The following is a 24406-nucleotide window of genomic DNA, read 5'->3' as shown; positions in this document are numbered from 1 at the left end:
AAATCACAATTAATCAACATCATTCATCTTATTTACATTATTAGTTGCATTTCACAAAAAAATTCACAGGCCACCTTAGCTGCCCATTAACTTCAGTGAAGCATCTTATCAAAATCACCCATGCAGTCTTGTCTTTTCATATATAATATTAATTAGGTAATCATCAAACTAACATACAAGACTAGACAAGTGATTATAAATTCAAAATCTGATAAACATTTACAATAATCTGCCTTAGAATTCCTGTAGTTGTTCAAAGCACATAAAGAAGTATATCCTTTGACCTGGAATTCTTTGGAACCTTTTGGGTTTTTTTGCTGTTCATAATTTCTTTTTCTTTTTTTATCTTGTATGACTAGGCATTTACATTTTATCATGCACACATCATGTCCTCTTTCACTACAATATTAAAAAAATTGAATGAAAGGAAAGTGAAAAATGAATATGTATGAATGAATAGCAAGGCTATGGGTCAGATACAAACACTTATTTAGCACAATGCAAACCCCAACTATTTCACAATGATTTTCTTCAAGCCTACCAAGGCCTCTTGTTAAGATTCCTGGATAACTATTTTAGGCTCCTTCTCAGGGAAGGATCTGTTTCTAAATAACAATATTATGGTGCATCCTGAGGAATAAAAGCTGTGCTTCCATTTTCAATTCTTTTTTTTCTTACATCTAAAGAAGTCATACTATAATCCTGTAGTCTAATCACCTATCTGAAGTGCACTATGAACTGCATGATTTTAGTACTGGAATGTTTGAGGTGTAGCATGTATTTTACAAAGATGATTTTATTCAGATTAAATGTTATTGCAAATTAAGAATTCACCAAACCAAAGGCTCTGGCTGCACTAGCCAGAAGTTAATAATTTTTTCTAGCCTGAGTGCATGTTGCTGAACTTGCTGGCCACAAAACCTCATACTGCCTTTCACAGAGCAATTCTACTTGATGTTCCTGTCCTCTGTCACATATTTAGGATAATAGATGCAGAAATAAAACATGAGTTCAAGTCTAAGCATTATTTAAAATTACTACATAGACCTTTTCTCAGTCATTTCATTTCTGGGCAGAGTTCCTCATCCTGTGCATGTGAAGCATCCTCTGTTCTAGAAATTTTAATGCATATATGATGGGATTAAATGGTCACATTTTGCAATAGGTTTACATTATGAAAATTAAAATCAGTGTTTACACTAATCTAATTTATCATCTGCCAAATGTCTCACTTGTACAAATCTGCCAGGAGTAGTTGTATATTTTCTCCAGAAAAAGGTCTGTAATAGCCAGAGAAGGAATTGAAATGTCTAAACAAATGTACAGTGCTAACACAGTAGGGCTGTCTTTGGCTGTTGTCTATCAAGATTCTCAACCTTATCTCATATCATCCTGGATGCCATTTAGCTCATTAATTACCTCTGCTGGACATGGCATAACTGATGCAGTGGTGCACATATTTCAACTAATTCCTAGTATTTCCTCATTTAAAAAAATGCATATATAATAATAATCAAGTAGCTACATATTTATAGACCTGGCTATACACTTAAACTTTTCAAGCTGAAACAAAATTTTCAGGTACTGGCAAAATGCTTGTCTGCCAGTGTTTTGTGTTTATAATGGTAGCAACTACAATAGTGTTTGCACAATCAAAGAAAGCAGAAAAACATGGATCACACTATGGTTTGGTTAAATAGCTGGTTTTATACTACACTTCTTTACACTTAATATATTGCATTCTTAATTTTATTTGGATTCAAGACAGCATATTGATCAGACTGTTTTTCATAATATTTTACTACTTTTAGCCAGAGATATTTGTTTTGCTTTCTTTACTGAAATTAAAAATATTTTGAAAGCATAATATAGTTAGTTAAAATATGGTTTTAAGTTTCCTAAAGCTCAAAATTCTTACAATTAGATAAACCAGTGATCTCTAACTGTGTCAAACTTTCTTCACTGAGGTACTAAATAATAGAAGAACTATTGGGCTACAAACTGGAAGAGAATACCTTGAATTGCCTCTATTTCACTGAGTTATGAATACTTTTTAAATAGAAAATATATTCTTATATTTTCTAGAGAAAGAAAATATATTTTTTTATATTTTCTATTTCTATTCTTATATTTTCTAGAGAAAGTTCGAAACACGTATCTCCCCCTCTTCCTCCTTTCTTATGCATACCACAGAGAACTGGAAACATATTACATTCCTTTTTGGAAATGTTGGGCAGTTCTCCAGGTGAAGCCTTTTATCCCTATCAAGCAGCTCAGCTGTCAGATTGACAGAAGATAACCGTGCCTGTCCATACTGCTTGCCCTCTAAGCTGTAAAAGTTTAAATAGGGAACACATCATTTTCATTGTCTCTGTAGAGAAATACATCTCTTCAAGACTATAAGATCAAAATTCCATGGTGATCATAATGTCATGGATTATCTAAAATTGGAGTGGACAAATAATGATTGAGTGCAACTCTCTGTTCCTCACAGGGCCACCCAAATCTAAATTTTGTAGGGATACCGTGCTAAACACAGAAATTGTAAGTAAATATAAATAATGTGAATCATGATATCCTTGTTTATTTGTGATCTTTGGAGGTTTGACTCATTTTAAACAAGATGGAGAATTTTTTTTTGCATAATTTCCAGTTCTGTTTCTTTTCTAAATGCACTAATTCATATAAAGTTCATGACCTCGTTAGGATCATAAAGATTTTTGACATGATTTGCATGTTGACCTCTAACTTTTAACTGAAGTGGTAATTTGCCAATTAATGAAGTTAAAATAACTGAAATAAATATACCTTTTATGCACTTAAAAAGAGTATAAAAAAAATGCTGCAAAAATTCTGAGTGTCGTACATGATAAGCAAATCACCCAAATTTGATTGTGATTTTTATCTATATTGTGACACCAAATTTACTCTAAACATACAAAAATTACTTCCCAATTTTTATTTAACGATTATTTAGTGCCTTGAACTAAATATTTCATCCTTTTTTTTTATTTTTTGATGACAGAAAATCAAACTCATCATATAATTCACAGTGACTGTTTGTACACTTTCAAGAAATATCATATCCACTGTATGATTAAGATTTATACAAAGATATATAATTTATGCATTATAACTTGCAGAATCTGCAAATTTGATATACAGTGCTTCAGCAAACATAACTTTGACTCTCACATGTCTTCCAAATAGAACTATTGAAGAATCAGAAGGAGCTAGATACTGGTTCATGTAAAATGTTCAAAACTCTATTAATCATGTAGCTGTTCACTCAGAAACATTACTTCCCCTTTAGCACTCTTCACTGTTGAGAGTCTATAATAGTTATTCTGTCACTCAAATTAAATTTCTTTGCTGCATTTTCTAAACACCAAAGAGCAAAACATGATGGTCAAAGTACTGCATGTCAATGAGATTCTCAGTGGCAGCAAAGGACTGAAACACAAGCAGATTGCTCATTTAAAGCCACATTTAAATGAGACTTTGAGAGGAGAGACTCGAATTTGCTGCAGTTTCCCAGAGTTAAGGTTTTAATGCAGTATCTGCTGTTCTGTGTCATACACAAACATTACACTGCAGTCTGCTACAGAGCCTCATCCATATATTTATTTCTCCTCCTATCACTGTAGAGGGAAGACACACACTGCTGGGTACCCTCCACATCCCACATAAAACACCCACTGTCCTGTGTAAATGACTTTATGCCAAGTCTTTTCTATGAGATACAGTAGGAATCCACTGTCCAGCCCAGCTTATCTTATCTGTCAGCCAGCCATGCCTGTTCTGCCCTGATGGGACTGAGGGACTCTGATTTTCAGTGCTTGAAGAACACATTCCAAAAATCCGGACCATAACATATCTTCCTCATAAGTAATTGCATTTTATCTCTTTCACTGACACAATGTAACTGTCATTAAACCTGGCAAAATTCATGCCTTCAGACCATATCATGTCCACAGAAATGGCATTTACTGATTAATCTTGTTGATATTATTTTGACTATAAACACATTAATCCAAACTCTTCTATTTTAGCTGATTTAATTTCATTTGGCCTTTTCTGATTTTCCACATGTGCTAAACACCCACAAGATTTGAAGCTGTGGCTGTATTTTTCTCATAAATAATAGTAAAGCACAGCTTAAAAGTAGCACTCTAACAAATTATACATTATTGTATATACTGTCAGTTTATTGCCCTAATTAACAACTGGGTATTTTCTCTCTGGTGAGCAATATGAGAGGTTAACAGAGTCCTTGTTTTCATTCATTCCCTACTGAACACTTTCTGCAAGCAACACGTTTAATGCTAGGACCTTAGACTGATTTTAGAATGATTCCCTAAATAGAGTTCCCAAAAAAAACCAAAACAAAAAAAAAAGCTAAAACTACAAAGCAACCTGCTATGATAAGGAAAACTATTTGTAGTGGGAAAGCCGAATTTTTTTTTTTTTAAATAGTTGAAAATATTTCCAGCCAGACAACTTTTCTAATGTAACTCCCCTTGAATAATGAACGGGCTTGAGTTTGAGAGAGGGCTCCTGAGGCCCATAAAGAGTCTGCATGCTGTTTTGGCTTCAGCACTTGAGAGCCAAATGGAAAAATTACCAATTTCAATAAGCACAAATGGAGCATTTACTGTCAGTGTCCCATAACAGTCCAGTAGATCTCACATTGTTTGAGGCCGTTCTTCTTCTCAGTTTGAGTGATGAACGGATCAATACAACATTGCTGCTGCAGAAAAAGGAACTGTCACTTACCAAGAATAAAAGCAGTGCTACTGTGAAGGAAACCTTTTGGGGAGAGGGTATTTTGGCCTGTAGCAGCAAATGTTCTGCAGCAGGGAGATTGGACACACACTCAGTGTCCCCTCCTGCATCGCCTCTGCCTGCCTGGGGGCACTTGGCCCTCTCATTCCTTACCTGGGACACTAAGAATGGTACACCCTAAAAAAGTGAAATCTGAGTGTGTCCCTACTAAATCTCACTGCCATCTTAGAGGTGTTTTTAACAAGGACAAGGACTCAATATAATTTTGCATAGCAGTAAAGCCATACAATTTATTAATAACTTTTCTACCTATAGTGTTACAGAGCCTAGGGTAAAATTCATAGGAGAGAAGAGTGGGAGATAATATATTAATTTTAGCAAGGTATGCACACCTCATTGAAATTAAAATCATATAACTCTGCTGCCATGTAATCTGTATATTTTAAATACCTGAACAAAAATGTGAAGTAAAAAACTTAGATTTAAGGGAATGCAGTAATTAAAGGTTCCTTAATCCTGCCACCCTGTGTGCCTATATTACAATGTTATCTTTAAATAGCATGAGAACTTCTTTTTCCCCAGTCTTTCCTCCCCTCAGCCACTTTCTTTTCAGATTTGGTACTCTGGATGTGAAAGCCCCAGTAAATGGTCTCTGATCTCATCTTTCTTCCCATCTGACTGCTCAGTATGCAGGTCCTGGTTTGACTTGCTCCATATCCTGAGCTGAATACAAAGGATTTAATTTCCTTATAAACTCGTATATAGTTTTATCACTTCACTATCCAGGTTTTTTATTAAACTTTCACCTTTCAAACGAGAATATTTGGCTGCAATCTCACAAGGAAAATATTTTCCCTTTTTCTGCCCAACCTGAAAACTTAGGCCAAACAATTCTTAAAGAGATGATTTTATGCACTGCAAAATTAACTGAAATTTTTGATCCTTAGATTAACTCCTCCCAAATAAGCCTTGACTGAATGAAAATGACTATTAAATTACATGTACTTGGAATGACTGCATGAGCAGCTGAAAAAGCTTACTCCATGGGTAAATAATGTAGACTCAATTCTTGAGTTCCAGCTGCTTTACTGTGTACTCAGTGAGTGCTGTGAGGACTCTCACATTCATGTTTAGACTGTAAATGGTTATGAAGGACATTTCCAGCAACTCTTGAATTTTACGTCAAATGAAAACACATTCATGTGATAGAAGGAAAGAAAGTGTTTGTAGTTTTTAAGAGCTCTGAAGCTTTTAATACAAATGGGTAACTGCAAATCCAGGTCCCACTGGATTTATCAGCCATTTTCCAGTGGCTAAGAAGTCAGAATCTCAGTCAAAAACTCAGACACTTTGAGAGGGAAGAGTTTTATATTGCAAAGTACTTGTATTTTCTGCACTTTGGTAGCAGTGTAAGCCCTTTCCTGCTGGGGAAAGAACTGCTCATGAATCAAATGAGATTCAGATGCCTTGAAGCCAGAACAGTAGCTCAGTTAAAGCCTTTTTTTTTTTTTTCAGTATTAGTTTAAGTGCTCATTCTCCAGATACTCTTTTCCAGCTCAGCGGAGAATAGTGACAAATTCAATGCCTGTCAGTCCTGGAACATTGCCTATTCAGGGGTCCTGAAGCAAATTCAACAAAGATGCTGGTTTAGAAACCTCATCTTTTGGTTTTTGCACCTTGTTATTAGCATTGTGCAGAATCATACTGCAGGACAGTGTATCACTCACATGCCTTGCGTGTATTCTGGTAGAAACATCTGGGGGTTTCTGAGGCTGAGAATCTTCTCTGTTCTGCTGCTGAAGAGACACAAGGCCTGAGGGTCTATGCACCTTATCCTTCTTTCCTCAGCATTGAGAGAAAAGGGATTCTGGAAGCATACTTTCATTAAAAGATGAGATCAAGGCTTTTATTTTTCATTTGCCTCAATATAAAATGTTATGCTGAAATAAATTTAATTTTTATTAAGCCTTGCCTTTTTCCAAGGATCCACAAACAGAGAAATAGTACAAGAAAACTATAGCCATAAGCAAGGATGTTATTAGCAAAGTTAATTGTAGTATGTAACACTGATAATGAGCACACAAATTGGAATGCATTTTGATTAAACTTTGCCTGTAAAGTACCATATTAATAGCCGTACTTTAAACAGCACTACTGATAACATGAACAAAAACTATTTCAGTAGATATAATGTCACACATAGAGAAATTGCCAGTGAGTGTCATTACTGATTATCAACCACCACAAGGGTGTATTTGACTATGTGCTCTTTATTTTATAACATCCCACATCTGGGGGTTACTGACTGCTATTTGAAACACCAAGAATTACATTCATGGTATCTAGATTGAGAATAGCTCTGAACCTGAAAGTCATTAATCCCATTATATCCCGCATCTACAGATACATGTATGTCTGGGGCCTCCAGCCCAAGAGAGATGTGAGAGGTTAGAGAGGGAAGGAGAGGGTCCAGAGAAAGGCCATGAAGGTGATCTGTGGCACCTCTGCTATGGACAGGCTGAGAGAGCTTTGTTAGTTCAGCCTGGAAATGAGAAGACTCTGAGGAGACTTTCCAGTCTCCTTGAAGGGAGCTTCAAAAAAGATGGAGAGAGAGTTTTTCCATGGGTAGAGAGTGATATGACAAGGAGGAATGGTTTTAAGCTAAAAGAGGGTAGGTTTAATTTATGTGTTAGAAAGAAATTCTTTATCCAGGGGGTAGTGAGGCACTGGCACAGGTTGCCCAAAGAGCTGTGGATGCCCCATCCCTGGAAGTGTTCAAGACTAGGCTGGATGGGGCTCTGAACAACCTGCTCTTGTGGAAGGTGTCCCTGCCCATGGCAAAGGGTTGGAAATCGATAATCTTTAAGGTTCCTTCCAACCCCCCTGATTTATATACAAAGAGATATATCTTCAAATATTGCACATATTTTCATATTCAAATCTATATGTATAGATATATATGCATAGTTAAACAACTATGGATGTATGCGTGTATTATAGTGTGCATTTACATGCACAAACTAGCTCTTGCAAAAAAATGAAAAAGAAGCCCTTCTCACTGTATAATCGTGATTAATTTTCTAAATGAAGACCAAATTTAGCACTCAAATGCTAAATGCTGTATCGTAATGCTTGCTACATTAAAAGGCTGAATGAAGATTACAGAGACATCCTTGACCTTTAATCTTCTCAGCTTTTGCAATTAAATACCACAAGATTTGTTTGGTCACTCTCATCACCTTTGAAATTAGCACCACCAGGCTACACTACTTTGACAGATGGTAACACTAAACATGCACCAAATATGCAAATTTCATTACTTTCTCTCTATAGTAGGAAAATCCAAACAATATTTTCTTTCGGTGTTACAAATAAGTTCTATCTGTTAAGTCGGCTTGTAGGCTTTAAAAGACAACATTAAAGAACTAAAGCAAATTAATTTCTCTTCATAGTGCTATCAATTCAGGATATATTTACTAAAAATGTGTTACTCTTTAGTCATTCTGTAGACACCATTGGAACTGAAGAAACAATTCCTTATCAAATGGAATCTTTGCATGGGTCGTTATTTACCTCTTGCTTACTTGTGAACTCTGACTTTATGATAATAGAACAAGGAAGTGAAATATTTTAATCCAAATGATTTAGGTGTTACAAGATGTCATTTTATTACTTCTTGCACATCAAATCTGGAGTCACTTTGAGATCTCACATGACTTCTCCAAGCATTCTCTTCACAATGAACTATTGATTCATGTGCATCAGCAATTCTTTGAAAAACCTGCTATTTTGACATTGCCAGACTCAGCAAGTAACTTGCTTCTTTCATGCCCTACATTTCCAAGGCAATATTTCTTTACCCTCAGTATCAGTATTTTTTTCCTCCAGTTCCCTCCATACTCTCTCTTACTTGTGCTTTTGACTAGGAGACAGAATTTGTATAAAATTATTTACTAGACAGCCAAAAATAAAAAGAATCTCTTAGATGCATCGGAAAACTTCAATGAAATTAATTAATTAATTAATTAATTAAATTCTGTTAAATTGCTGTGTACTTATTTTTTACTGCTAATCTTACCACTGTTTTTTCCTTCATTGATTTTTTTATGACTATAACAAATTTCCAAATGTCCACCTGATTTGCATCTGAATTTTCCTGAACATTTTTCCTCACACATATAAAACAAAACCCCTCCAAACAATTTTTAAAATATTTTTCTCACCATGACATCCTCTTACATTTACTCAGTTTTCCATAGCATACACAAACAAGTCCTAGACAAATAATTAATCTTTAGATTGAAGACTTATGATTAAGATGTTTCTTCTTTCTTTCTATGGCAGATAAAGATGACATCCCAGCTTTTTTTAATTTTTTTTTTTTTTAATAGAGGAGAAGATTGAAGAGAAGGGAAAGAGGAATGGAGGCCTTCACCTTTCCACTCTTCTTTATGCTGGGAACTACACAACCTCTTTATCATTACTGGGAATATTGGCTGCCTGTCTCTGCTTTGTGAAGGAAGAGGAGAGACAAGGAGGGGTCAGAAAAAGTACCACGGAAGAACTTCTCCCTGCTGCTAGGACTGCTTTAACTCAGTACTGGCCTGGGGGTAATAGTCTAATTGATGTGGGAAGTAGATGTTAATGGAACTGTTCCAAAGACATCCTGAAAACACAGCCCCTCCTTCCCAACTTCATGCACTCTTACCATAGTGGTAGCAGAAAGAAGTCAGTAGGCAAATTCCCTGCAGTGTCTCTGCTGTATTAGTAACCTTTCTGGGTCATGGCACACACCCCCTTTTCAGACTGAACCCTTCTGAAGAAGTCATGAAAACATCATCTCTCTTCACCAGAGATCATCTGGTATTTGATACTTCTGGGAGTTTGACTAAAGACTCACAACTGCTCCTTTTCTTTCCACTTTCTAAAGTATTATTTGTAATAATTTTTGGTCAGAAATCTTGGAAATACTAAACTAATTACTAAAAGACTTACTTGTTGTACTGATGGCTTTTAAGTCAGTTTTATAAATTTTGTGAGTATCAATCACTATTTTACATTTGTATTTCAGAAAAAAAGATCATAAATTAATTCAATTCCATTACTTTCTTGTATTATAAACTCATCCAGTAAGTTTAATATTTTAAAATGCCAGCTTCATGTCCTAGCACTCAAGTACAGACATATGTCCCTTGACTTTTACGTCAGCCACTGCATTTCAATGTATGTGATGGAAACACACAAAGTTAATTTAGTTTAGAATGCAGTTTAAGACATTTCAGTTCTGTCATCCACTTACATTCATACACCTGTGTGCTACATCTAAACTCCTACTGTAGCTGTCAGTCTGCCTGATGGAGCCTAGAAAATGGTTTAGCTTAAAAGCCACAAAAAGCTCATTTTATTTACCTTAGAGTGGGTGAGTAGTGGCATGTGGCTTACCCAAACGTATCCCACATTCAGCCTCCTCCAGATCTAGTGTCAATATGTCATTCCCTTGGAAGTGTCCTGGAAATGCTCCTAGAGCCTCTAAAACAGCACTACACACCTATCCTCGTATAATGGAATCAAATCTTAGCTATATTTTAGCATCACTTAAATTGCCTTCTGTCCTGAGAACAAGGAGAATTAAAAAAGGAAACAACTGACATGCAGCTTTTTAGAACCTAGATGCTTAAACTGAATTTGATGTCCACAGATAGCTTATATACAAAGAGGTAAGCACTTGCAGGGCAGATTAAAAATACAATATTTGATATTAAGAGCAAATTCAAATGACCAAGTAGGTGGCCCATATTACTACTAGCAATACAACTTGGTTGTTTTGAATTCTGTGAGAGGAAACAAAAATATCTATAAAAATTTGAAAAAAATTAAAAGCCACTGTTTTGAAAATGAGTGAAAATAATTTTAGTTCTTTGCCTTTGTCTTCCATTTTTTTGTAGCATTGTGAAGAAAACAATTGATACTTTGCTTAAATATCTATTATATGGAATTAACTTTGTGTTTTCTCTTTCTCCTGCATTTGCTAAAGAGGCAGCTGTAAAGCCACTTCTTCCATTCTGTTGCATTTTTTTTTATTTTTTCTAAGATGAATGCAATTAGAAGCAAAGTGTAAAACAGAAAAAATACTGCTTACTCTTTAAAAAAATAGAAACTTTGGTTTTTTACTATGAACAATGCATAGTAATACAACCCAAATACGTGTTAGGACTTTCTTCTCTTAAATTACCCATGCAAAACCAAACATCACAGTCATATTTTATTATTTTATTGAAATGAGATCTCAAGTGTTACTTTTTTGGTCAGAATTATTAATTTAGTTGTGAGCAGAAGAACCTTGACAATCAAAGGGCAAATCTAGTTTGCTGAAAGTGTTCTTAAGGAGAAACGAACAAACCTCTAATAAAACAGTGGAAGAATTAGTCAAACTGCTATTTGTTACACTGCTGAATTTAAGCAAATATCTCCACAACAAAAGAATTAGCAGTAAAAGGACCTGGATTTAACATAAAAGGCTTTTTAAAAAATCTTTTTTCAAGTATTATTTACACCATGCCTATAAGTTGAGAGATGTTAAAATGCAATATTAACAATGCCTTCTGCTCAGTTCAAATACATGAATTTCTTCTTCTTCTTTTCCAATATCAAAATTCTTCCCCTATTCTGTGAAAGTATAGGCATTGCTATTTTGCCCTCATAAAAATAAGTCTTTATAGAAAACCTTGAAGTCCTACATAAAAGAATTATCTGGACTAACCTGTTCAGTTCTAGCCCATCAAGACTTCTCATATATTCATGATTCCACCCCTGACCATAAGGGTCCTATTGCTCCTTTTTCTACTCATCATCATGCTTGCTTTTCATTGAGTTCTCATTCAGCCAAGCAAATAGCAAACGCACAATGGAATTTAGCTTTATGCATAAGTTACACCAACTCCACAATGAGAAGATGTACCCTGCACTCACCTGCTCCTCTCCTCAGTATTAGGTATTTGTTTTGCCCTAACACATGTGGAAGGTGTTTATCATGTACAATGAAGATGCTAATGTCAGACAGCTGACCTCCTGCAGTGTCAGAACAGGGGAGTGGAGAATAAGTAAATTTCAATCTCCTGACTTTCAACAAGCATTAACTTCAAGAAAATCCCACATTTATTTCTAAAAGCAACTGGTTTTGCCATCTGTACAGAGCACTTAATGTAAGCTCCAGCTACCCAACCTGTATAAATTCCTAATGTTAGCCTGAAGGCTTTTTCAACTCACCAAGCCTCTCTAAGTGACAGTCAAAAATTACATGGATATTTGACTAGCCTACCAAGCTTGCATTTGAATAGGAGACGGAGCAAACATAAGAAAATAAGAGCCAGATAGCTTGTGATGGTTACCATCCTCACAAAATGATAAGACCTTGGGAAAAAAAACTCACAAAACTCACAAGCTTACAAATGGAGTGTAAAAATAACGAAGACACAGCTAATTGCCCCCCACGCTCTCTATAAACCAAATGACCACAAAGGCAAGGACTAAGAAAAGTCCGTCTCATGTGTTGAACAAGGTTCTCCTGAACTTGCACACCACTTCAAGAGGCTGTCAGAGTTGTTGTTTCCTTAGAGCCATAGGACTGCTAACGTTGTCAAAGACCTCTAAGATGCTGGAGTCCAACTGCTGACACAGCACTTCCACAGTCAGCACTGTGCAGCCATGTCCCGTCACTTGTTACCCAGGACAGTGAGTGGTGTTGGTGTCGTAAAGGAATTAAAATAACAGGCTCTTCTGAAACTTCCTTCCTTCTGAGTATTGCTAGCTCACTTTGTAGTATTCCTTTGAGAAAGCTTATTTCTCTTATCCATTTTGAGATTCCTTTGTCAGTAATACACATAAACCTAACCAAAGATCTCATGCAGATCTAGGGAACACCATGATTATAAAGACAAACTGATTTAAGACTTATTTACAGATTTTTCAGATACTTCCTCCATTTTTTGGGGGGGGCGGGTGTTTGTTTTGTTGTTGTGTTTTGGGGGTTTTGTTTTGCTTTTTTAAATTGAGATTTAATATGCAGTTGTTATAGGAATGCTTACTCTTTTATTAAGGTAATAATTTTTGAAAACTCTTTAAAGAAATAAAAATTTTTATAGGCATATATAGCCAGGATAAAAAGGCCCACATTGGGCAAGACAAATTTCAAAAATGGTTGGTACCCAGAAGTAGCAATTCCCGTTTGTAAATGTGTTTTACATTATTCAAGATGATGAAGAAATGATGCTTCCAGCAGGTTTATGAAAAATTTATTCTATTTCTTTTCTTGCTCACCATTTCCTTCAGAACAGCAAAGATTTCCTTACACATTGTGCGTTCACAAGATTTCTGACAATTAATTAAACAATTGTGCATACATGAAATATGTAAAAATATATGTTCTTCTGAATTGAATTGGTAATTTAGCATGTTCCTACTGTGGATGGTTAGCCTTCATGGAAAAGAAAGCAAGAAAGAAAGAAAATGAGAAAGCAAGAGAAAAAGAGAGAGAGAGAGGAAGGGAGGGAGGGAGGGAGGGAGAAAGAAAAAGAAAGAAAGAAAGAAAGAAAGAAAGAAAGAAAGAAAGAAAGAAAGAAAGAAAGAAAGAAAGAAAGAAAGAAAGAAAGAAAGAAAGAAAGAAAGAAAGAAAGAAAGAAAGAAAGAAAGAAAGAAAGAAAGAAAGAAAGAAAGAAAGAAAGAAAGAAAGAAAGAAAGAAAGAAAGAAAGAAAGAAAGAAAGAAAGAAAGAAAGAAAGAAAGAAAGAAAGAAAGAAAGAAAGAAAGAAAGAAAGAAAGAAAGAAAGAAAGAAAGAAAGAAAGAAAGAAAGAAAGAAAGAAAGAAAGAAAGAAAGAAAGAAAGAAAAGAAAGAAAGAAAGAAAGAAAGAAAGAAAGAAAGAAAGAAAGAAAGAAAGAAAGAAAGAAAGAAAGAAAGAAAGAAAGAAAGAAAGAAAGAAAGAAAGAAAGAAAGAAAGAAAGAAAGAAAGAAAGAAAGAAGAAAAGAAAGAAAGAAAAGAAAAGAAAAGAAAAGAAAAGAAAAGAAAAGAAAAGAAAAGAAAAGAAAAGAAAAGAAAAGAAAAGAAAAGAAAAGAAAAGAAAAGAAAAGAAAGACTAAGGGAATTTTCACTAAAAATAATTACACAGGTTATTTTAAAATTCCCATTTATTATTTCAGATTTATTTAAAGAATAACTATGTGTTGACAACAATGCATCATTCATAGAGCTGTGATTATTTTAGCTAACTATACAGAAATTACCAGTTAAATAGTAATAATAATTAAGCCAAAATAATTGACATGCTTTGACAAAATTAGATCTTTAAAATTACAGAAAAACAATACTTTATATTTGAAAATGACACATCCTATCTAAAAAGATAAACTTATGCTATCTAAACCTAAAATTAATTTTCAGATGATGAAGATAAAGAACTATTTTTCATAAATTCAACTATCTCACATTTCTCAGGGAAAAAATGTATTCTATATTGTGATAGTGATACTTTTTAAAGATAATTTGGAAGCAGTTTTAACTGAAAATTTTTGGAGAATATTAATAGTCTTTTATTTAAAATATCTCTATGGCATTATATTTTATTTGTCAAATAAATATATATTATCAATTATATAGCAGGGAAGTTATGTGATTCAATAATGTAATATCTGTATGTGTGGATGCATTTACTTATCAATGTGTAAATATAAAAACAGAAAATACAACCGCTATGAATTTGAATAGTGATATTTTAAACATGGCTAAACAGCAAAAATAAAAGCTGACCTTAGAAATTAGTTACAAATACTGCTACATTTGAAGCCTTTACCTTCAGACATGCAAGACTATAGGAGGGGGAATGAAGCTAAATGCAAGAGTAGACAATAATCTGATTTCCTTCCAGAAATTCTGTACACTTCACACTATTTCAGAATTTACCTCTTTTTCTCTAAATTCTTGCACTGTGTGTTACTAATGGAAACAGTTAAGCATACTGAAGTAGGTCTTCAGGTTTTTTTACCAGCTGGGGATGGAAATAGATTTGAACAATCTCCATAGATGCTGTTATTCCCTGTCTGAACCTTGCTGTCATCTGAATTTGAATCTTCAAAGCTGAATGTCACTAAATTAATTATAGATAGTATTTTTATGGCTAATAAGCACCTAATTAATTTAAGTATGTTAAAGATGGAGAAGGTTTTTCATCTATAATATAATTTGTAATGCTTTATTTAAACTTCTATTGTTATCCCTATTTGTCTGTATCCTAAGCATTCTTGATAGACACTTCTATGTTTCTGAACAAGAATTGTTCATATGCATTTTTCTCCACTAAATGTTACAGCTTAACAAAGCAATTAATGTTCATAAACATTAAACGTTCATAAATATAAACCATGGCTGGATGGCTGGATCCCAAGGGTCATGGTGAATGGTGCTACATCCAGTTGTTGGCCATCATTAGTGGGGTTCCCCAAAGTTCACTACTGGGGCCAGTTCTATTTATATTTCTATTGATGGTTTAGAAGAGGGCAATGAGTGCACCCTCAGTAATTCTGCAGATGACAGTGAGTTGGGCAGAAGTGCTGGTCTGTTGAATGATACAAAGGCCCTGCAGAGAGTTTGGGCCAGGCTGGATCAATGGACTGAGGCCAGCTGCATGAGGTTAAAAAAAGTGAAGTGATGGGTCCTGCACTTCGGTCACAACAGCCCCATGCAGTGCTACAGGATGGGGAAAGAGTGGCTCAAAAGCAGCCCAGCAGCAAAGAATCTTGGAGTTCTGGTCAACAGCCCAAGTGACCAAGAAGGCAAATGGTACCTGGCCTGGATCAGCTACAGCGTAGGCAGCAGGAGCAGGGCAGAGACTGTCCCCCTGTATTCAGCAAAGGTGAGGCCATACCTCCAATCTTATGTCCACTTTTGAGCCACTCACTGCAAGAAAGGCTTTAAGTGGCTGGAGCATGTCTGGGGAAGGGTTGTGGAGCTGGTGAAAGGTCTAGAGATAGAATCACAATAGAAATTGCAGAATGATCTGGGATTGTTTAGTGAAATGAAGAGGAGGTTCAGGAGAGATCTTATCACCCCAAAACTATCCTAAAGGAGGTTGCAGCCAGATGGGGGCTGGCCTTTTCTCCCAAGCAACCTTTTCTCCCTTGCAACTAAAATTTGTCACAACCAGCAACAGGACAAGAGGAAATGGCCTCAAGCTGCATCAGGGGAAGTTCAGGTTGGACATCAGGAATAATTTCTTCACTGAAAGGGTAGTTAAGCACTGGAATGGAGTGCCCAGGGAAACGGAGTCACCATCCCTGAAAGCATTCAAGAAACAACTGGATGTGGCACTTTATGCAATGTTTTAGTTGATGTAGAGCTCCTTGTTGAAATGTTGGACTTGGTGATCTTGGAGATCTTTTCCAACACAAATGATACTATGATTCTATGATTTTCAATCACATAAATCTTCACTAACACCTAACTACAGAATTCCAGTTCCACTGATCCATGCTGATATTATGTTGGGCAACTACAAGAGATACTGTAATTGCCCAGGGAAGGAAAAGAATACTTGAAGGAAGTGTTCTCTTGATAGGAACAGTATTTCAGCTATTTTTGAAACTTTAAAGGCAGAATTTTTGACAGAAGCTACTTATTATTTACTATTATACCAGGTATATGTAACATATACATAATTTCTGGGAGCTGCACTTGAATATTTACTTTAACTCTTAGTGCAGCTTATCCAGCTATATTCACTGTCCATACATGATTAATGACAAGCAACCTTGTGATGTGACATCCCTCTCTTCATGACAGGGGGGGTTTCTAGAATTGACCCCATCTTCTCTATCACCAATTCCTTCCCATTCCTCAGGTGTGGCTCTGGGATGTGGTTCTGACCAGCAGGAAATGCAGCCTGCACCCCAGTGGAGCGGAGTGGTCAAAAGTGACAGTACTGGTGTGGGAAGCAGCTGCAGGGAACAAAACAGCAGCTGAACCGAGCCAAGAGGAGCAAAGCCCAGAGCAACGGAGTGGCAGCACAGTGAGACATGAACAATTTAGCTGTCAGAGGTTTGTCTATCATTGTTTTCCATTGTCTTGGGCTTAGAGGCAGGGAAAGCCATCTGTGGGAAGCTCCTACCATCTTGTCTTTGTCTGGGAAAATGCACATGGTGCTGGGCACAGGAACAGCTGCCATCTTATCTTTGTGTTGGGAAAGCCACAGGGCGCACCCTAAGGGGAGTGCCAGCATCTTGTCTTAGTCCTGGTGGACACACAGAACTGGGTCAAGGTGATGAACACACTTTGAGTGTAAACACTGTCTTCGGTTGCAAGATGTGGCTGGGGGTGTGTATTCTATTGCCATCTGATAGAGGTGGGGCAGTTATCTTCTGTTAATTGGGCTACCTGTTAAAAGCAGGTGGGGCAGTTTTCTTTATATCTTCCACAACCAATCCTCCCTCTGGGAAATATCTTCTGTTAATGGGCCACTGAGTCTCACTGCATGACTGATAAAATTACATCATCCCATTGTGAGATGCTCTGCCCAGGGGGAAGAGCCAAGCATTCCTACCTGGATATCATCTGAGACTTGGAACAGCACAGGCAGCCTTTTCCACTGGATTCCCAGAGGAAGACCAGGCCAATCTACACCACCACTGGACCTTCAGAGGAAAACTACACCCTTGTACAGGATCACTCCCTCAGCAAAACCACACCTGACACTCCAGGAGGACTGCAACCACCATTTCAATGGGACTGCTACCAACACCCTGACCCCAAGGGTGTCAGGTCGTATTCTGATTCTGTCAGTGTTGTTTTGTATTACTTTATTTATCTTTTTTTTTCCTAAAAAAGAACTGTTATTCCTACTCCCATATATTTGCCTGACAGCCCCTTAATTTCAAAATTATAATAATTCAGAGGGAGGAGGTTTACATTTTTCATTCCAAGGGAGACTTCCACCTTTCTTAGCAGACATCTGTCTTTTAAAACCAAGACAAGCACCTCTTTATTTGTTATTAATATTGCTGCTATTATACATTTCTTACTCCACTGCTGTTTGCTTTCAGTAAACAGATATCTCAACCCACAGTCTCTGCCTTGGCCCCTCTCTTGCCAAAGGGGGTGGTGGGAAGAGGACTGGTTTGTTTTTAGGTCTAATTTCTCACTGGCAGAAAACAACCATAGTAGTTTAAAGCAGATTACATGGTCCTACATACCTCTGGATTAAATAAAAATTCATGTAAAAAAAGCCATGAATACAGGTTGAGATGATAAACATAAAAGTATGTCTGAGAAGCTAAATTCAGCATTTATCTCTACTTGCTGGAAACTGCAACATCAGATAATTAAGGTTTTCTTTATATAAACAGAAGAAATTAATTATGGTATTTTAAATAACATTATGGAATAGTTGACAAAACTGTTTTCATTTTCATGGCTACTGTTACACACTTATCAGAAAATATTAATCCAAATATAACTAAAAATTCTCCCAAATGAGCTTAAGTTGTAGGTTTTTGTGGTTTTCTTTTAAAGAAAACTGCCATCATCAGAAAAACCATGTTGAATATGCTATTGGACAAACAATGTGATATGAAATGTTTCACAGGTTATATAAAGAGCTCATAGAACAATGGTTTTATAAACACATTATTTAGTAAAAATCTCCTTCAGCACACACAAGCCAGACACCAATCTGGGCTCCCCCTCCCTCTATCCAAGACAAAAAGCCAAAACTAAACAACCAAAAAAACCTCATTAAAAAAAAGGCAGACAGTAAGCCTTTCCAATTGCTGATAAAACAATTTCCACATTTTCCTTGCATCACTGTGCTAGCTGCACTGTGCATTCCTTTTCTAGCCACTCAGTTGCTCTACATTTTGCTTTTTGACTCTTTCTATCATGTATTAGTAGCAAGACCACGTTTATAGTTACCCAGATAGAGAGGAATACTGTAAAGGGCTGGAAAAATATCTCTGTGTAAACCATATTAAAGATGCAAAAAGAAGCTGAAACCTGTTGCAGAAAGCAGAAGCAGAATCCAGTTTTTGGTGATAAAACTTGATGAATCAGAAGGTTAAATTTTTTGGAAGACATCTGGCACCCAGCCTCTATTATCAGGTTTAGCCAGATGTAATTCTAAAGGATGTATGCAAAAATGCTGAATTTTCTGGTTTTTCCTGATTTCTACTTTACATCAAATAGCAAAATTTTTTTACAGAAGAAAAGTCAATTCAGTTAAATCACTTAATGAAATCTACGTAAAATTAAATCTGAATGTAAAAAAAAGAATTCTTTTTTACTCTGGGATAGTGATTCCAAGAGTAAAACCAGAATCAGAGAAAGGAACAGATGACTTATTCATCCAACCACCTTATAAATTTTAGATTTTGTTATAAATGACTAAATTTATACAAAAGCAAGTTTAATATGTTCAAGACATTCAATAGCAATTTCCAGTCAGGCATAAAAACCTTCAGGGAAGGGAATGCCAGGAGAAGAAGAAACAAGAACACAGTCAGAAAAATTTTCTTTGGCATTAAAGTCTCACTATTAAGAGCCTTGTTTCATGTTTGGTCAATTAAAATGCAGTATATTAAAATATAGTACCTTATAACACATGCATAGAGCCCGCTGTCTTGTACCACTGTTGGTCTGAACCAAATGGAGTCTTCTTCCTTGCTCATTCTGGTTCCATCAAAAGCTATAGGTTCCTCAAAATCTCCAGGTCCAGAGCTTTTGTACCACATCAAACTAAGTCCAGCACTTTGGGCTAGGGAGTAATTAGCTCTAATATATCCATAAAAGAGTGCACATTTTATACGAACAGGTTCTCCCACTAGAACTTGATATTTCTTGTAATCCACAGACCAGTCAGTGCATCCATCAGCTACAAGAGAAGAGAAAATGACAAGAGATTGTCAAAGGCTTTGGAAAGCACTATTCACAAAGCAGTCTTTATTGTGGGAAAGTATTGTATTTGAAAAAAAGTCCTTTGAGGGACTAGCAGTATGCTTTTTGTCCCTGAAAAATTAACTCCATTTTCATTATGCTTATGTCTTGTACTTGTCTATAGTGGACAGAGCTGTTAGGATATATATTGCTAAATGTTGATAATCTCTGAGCAGTAACTGAAAAATTGCTCTTTTATATTTTGTGGAACTCCAGCATGACCAGTTTCAAAATGCTGAAGTGAAATTATTGCAACACAGAGGGCATGTGGTTCACAGTGTGTCACCATCTAAATTTCATCACTCAAATATCTTTAGTGTTACCATGTAAGTGAAAGCCTCAGAAGATATTAGGACAATGAGTTGTGGTCTGAACCAAATTGTATGAAAGTTTGGGATAGATTTGAAGGAAGAGAAAAAAACTGTCTTTACAATAAGACCAGATGCACAAAAAGTTACTTTTAGGAAAATTACTATCAGTAATATAAATGGGTTATTCAAAAACATGTTAAGCAGATCTTAGTTGGAATTCCTGACTTTCCAGAACTACATTACAAATTAGGGTTATTAATATTTTCTTTTTTTTTTTCCAGTTGAATAACATCATCCCTTACCAATACTGTCCCACAATAACTGCTTATCAGAAAGCAAAACTAAATTTATTTGACATGCCAAACCCCAGTAACATAACTAAACCCCAAGGCCAAAAAATACCCCACCAAACTCACACCCTTGTCCCCTGTATTTTTAGTTAAGAATACCAAAACAACATAAGGAAAAGAGCTATTTTCTACAATTCCTTCCTTAACAAAAGTTTGTATTTTTTAAAGCAATTTCAACCATGAAAATTCACCATTAGGTTCGTACACTGAAAAACTCAGAGTCCAGTCTCAGCTAGTTAACCAGGCCCCAATCCAGTCAGTAGAAAGCAATCAGTGCATCCAAAGGACAATTTATTTCTTCTCAATACTATGTCTCATATAAATATTTTGGTTTTGAATTTGACACTTTATTAACTTTGAAAGAGCTGAGATAGCTAGATAACCATCTTAGAAAATCAACTTTTGAAAAGCTCTATTTTCATCCTGGAATTGTTCTGACTTTAACAGAGAATTCCAGCTACCGTGCAAGGTAAAGCAGTACTTGCACTTTCAGAATAGACAATATTCTGATCTGCCGCTTGGGAGAAAAATATACTATATAGTGATTTTTTGAGTTCTGTATTTACGTAATGCCACAGTACTTATTATATATTGTAAAATAAGAAAGACTCAGACATTTTCACACATCCCTGTGTAAGCAATACCCTAAGTTGATCCAACATAGAAAGTTGGGGGAAAAGTGAGTGAATTGAGTGAAAATTTAGAATGAATTTGCATTGTGAACAGAATTCACACAGACAGATATTTCATATATCTTTGGACCGTCTCCTCCTGCATTAACTTTTATGACCAGGAAGGGAAAATAATATGTCCCTATTCCAATTTTCCTACACAACAGTTCCTAAAGATTAGTAAGTGTTGTTACAAGGCCCTAATAAGACTTGCACTCATGCATAAATTGAAGGGAATGGAAACAAAGCTACACTATTACCTTCCCCTTAGGACCAAAGAAACTAACTTTCATGTAGTCCAGGATTCAATTACATCTTTTATCATTTCATTTTTACCTCTCTGAAAGAGCATTCTCTCTCACCTGATTTTATTTCTCTCTGCTTCTAAATCCCAATGCCAAAACTGAATTAACAGCCAGCTCTAAGCAGTGTTAATTTCATTATATAAGTTACCAGGTAATAACTTCTTCATTATACTTTATCATCAGATTGTAATCTTGCTTTTCACTGCTTAATTTAACTAGTACAGGATGGTTTACATTATTAGTTTTTAAGTCTTCTCTCTCAGGATATTCAGTTCTAATTGTTCTCAGTTCCTTTAACTTGCAGAATCCATGAGAATATATTGCTGAATAACACCATCTCGAGTTCTATGTATTGGAGGAAGGATTAAATATGCAGGGTGGATGACACTGGCTTTGTTTCAGCATATTTTTCATAAGGGACCTGGGGGTCCTGGTTGATGGCAAAATGAGCCAGCAGGGTCCTGGCAGCCAGGAGGGACATCCCTGTCCTGAAGGCATCAGGGACAGCATGGCCAGCTGGGCAAGAGAGGGGATTGTCCTGATCTGCTTTTCACTGGAGGGGCCTCGCCTCAAGTGCTGGGGACAGTTTTGGGTGCCACAATACAGGAAAGACATTAAACTGTTAGGGAACATCCAAAGGAGGGCCATGAGGATGGTGACAGGACTGGAGGGGAGACTGTATGAGGTTACTTGTCTTGCTTAGCCTGGAGAAGAGAACAAGGGGAGATATCATTGGGATCTTCAACATCCTCATGAAGGGAAACAGAAGCGCAGGTCCCAATTTCTTCACTCTCATGACCCATGACAGGACTTGAGGCATGAAGTTGTGTCAGTGGAGTTGAGGTTGGATATCAGAAACTGCTTTTCAGCCTGGAACAGGCTCCCCAGAAAAGCAGTCACAGTACCAAGCATGACAGAGTTCAAGAAGTGTTTGGACAGCGCTCTCAGGCACTTGGTGTGATTCTTGGGGTGTCCTGTGCAGGCCAGGAGTTGGACTCCATGATCTGGTAGATGCCTTCTAACTCAGCATATTCTATGATTCTAGAAAAGCCTTCTAGGGATCATCTGAATTATATATATATTCATGGAACTATTTGTTCATTTTTTGGCACAAACCACATCAAAATGTCCCACCAGATATTTGAAGAGAATGTCTACTTGTCCTGGATTCAGCTGGGAAGAGTTAATTTCTTTTCAGCAGCTGTTACAAGTGCTGTGTTTTGGATTCAGAACTAACGAGCCCACACCTGGAGTGCTGTGTCCAGCTCTGGGCTCCTGAATACAAATGATATGTACAGACTGCAGCGTCCAGCAAAGGCCCACAAAGCTGATTAAAGGACTGGAGCATCCCTGCTGTGAGCACAGGCTGAGAGCTGGGACTGTTCTGCTTGGAGAAGGCTTAGGGGGGATCTTAGTAATGAGTACAAAAACCCGAAGGGAAGGTGCAAAGAGCCAGGCTCTTTCCACTGGTGCCCAGTAATAGGACAAGAGGCAATGGGCACATATTGAAACACAGCAGGCTCTTTCTCAACACCAGGAAATATCTTTTTTTGTAAGGTTTACTGAAAATTCAGACAGGAGGTTGTGAACCCTCCATTCTTGGAGATATTTAGAAGCCAGAGAGACGTGGTGCTGGAAAACCATTTCTGGTTGGACGGTATGACCTACAGAGGTGTCTTCAACTTCAATCATTCTGTAATTCTGTGCTTTATTACAGTTACACTCAGTGATAACCTTAAAGAAACATATGTCCTCTTCTTAAAGTGGTCTTTGAATGAAGTGAACATGAGACTGTTTCTCTTCCTGCTTTCAGAAATATTATACCACTTAAACTGCCAACACTGACATTCAAGTCACTTAGAACTTGTTAACCTTATTACAGCTGGAAGGCTTAATGCCTTAAAAATCTTCCAGGAAAATCCTCACACTCAGCCAATGTGCTAATCTATGTGAAGGTGCTAATTCAATTTTGTCAGATATAATAGAAAATCATCATTCCCATCATAAGGCACACTGTGATATTTTCTTATAGCTGATATTTCAGGAGATAACTGTCAATCTCTGCATAAAATGCTCCCAGTTCCACACTAACTGAGAAACATAAACAGAAGCTTAAAACCCCATAATGAAAAGGAAAACAGACTGTCATGTCCTTGAAAATAATACTGTGAACATTCAGATGATGATGATAGCATGCATGCACCATAGCCAGCCCTTTCTGCATGTGGTGTGTAGAGCACACCTAATTTCTTCAGTCTAGAAAAACTTGGATGTATCAAAAACTAATTAAAAGCCCAATTTCTAGATTCCTTGAGGAACATAAAGATACACTTTAAAAGACCCAAACATATATTCAGAGAATTCTTTTGATTTTTATATTGACATTGCTACCTTAAAAATGTTACATATATACATGTTAAATGTGTGCCACAGGCTTTGTAAATAGGGTCAGAAAACAACAAAAGTTTAATATTCATTCCGATTTTTTAATGCTAAATAGATTGAATATTTCTAGTCAGTTTCATATTGTAACTGTGTCCATTTCTATCTTGACTGGATTTTTTTTTTGTTTGTGGAAAAGTAGGGCATTGACCAAATAAATTGTCTAATGTTTCTTCTCTTACTTATGCCTGTTACTGACACAAAATCAACACCTTCAGTTACGATGGTTCAAAACAACTACGGGGGAAAAAAATAGACTCCATACTTTTCAATGTTTTTATTTATACCGTCACATCATCAACAGTCACTCATGTTTTATAAATTGAAATATACTTGAATAATTCAACAGCGTTGAAATTTCAGAACTGCCTTCAAAAGAATGGTTGTAGTCCCTAATCTCTGTTTTAATATGCTGTCTGTTATTGCTACACATAATAGCACAATACAGAGTCCAGGATAAATATAATCCACTCAGTCATTTCCATGAGTGATTTCAGGGTATGAAATAAACCACACTGCATCACTCCCCTAATAATGAGACCGTTCTGCTCAATACAAAAGTGTCTTGCAGAC

The 24406-nt window shown here is 36.3% G+C and overlaps 1 protein-coding gene across 1 annotated transcript in view; it reads right to left on the bottom strand.

Annotated features, from left to right (window-relative positions):
* Nucleotides 1-24406, bottom strand: part of IL1RAPL1 (interleukin 1 receptor accessory protein like 1) — a 669470-nt gene that overhangs the window by 291206 nt on the left and 353858 nt on the right. The window contains exon 3 of the mRNA XM_058800041.1: nucleotides 19413-19692. Coding sequence (XP_058656024.1) covers nucleotides 19413-19692 — 280 coding nt within the window. The remainder of the gene's footprint in view (nucleotides 1-19412; nucleotides 19693-24406) is intronic.

Source organism: Ammospiza caudacuta, chromosome 2 (genome assembly GCF_027887145.1).
Source record: "Ammospiza caudacuta isolate bAmmCau1 chromosome 2, bAmmCau1.pri, whole genome shotgun sequence".
Taxonomy (NCBI): Eukaryota; Metazoa; Chordata; class Aves; order Passeriformes; family Passerellidae; genus Ammospiza; species Ammospiza caudacuta.
The sequence above is the reverse complement of the archived record's forward strand: the minus strand, read 5'-3'. Positions and strand labels throughout refer to the sequence as shown.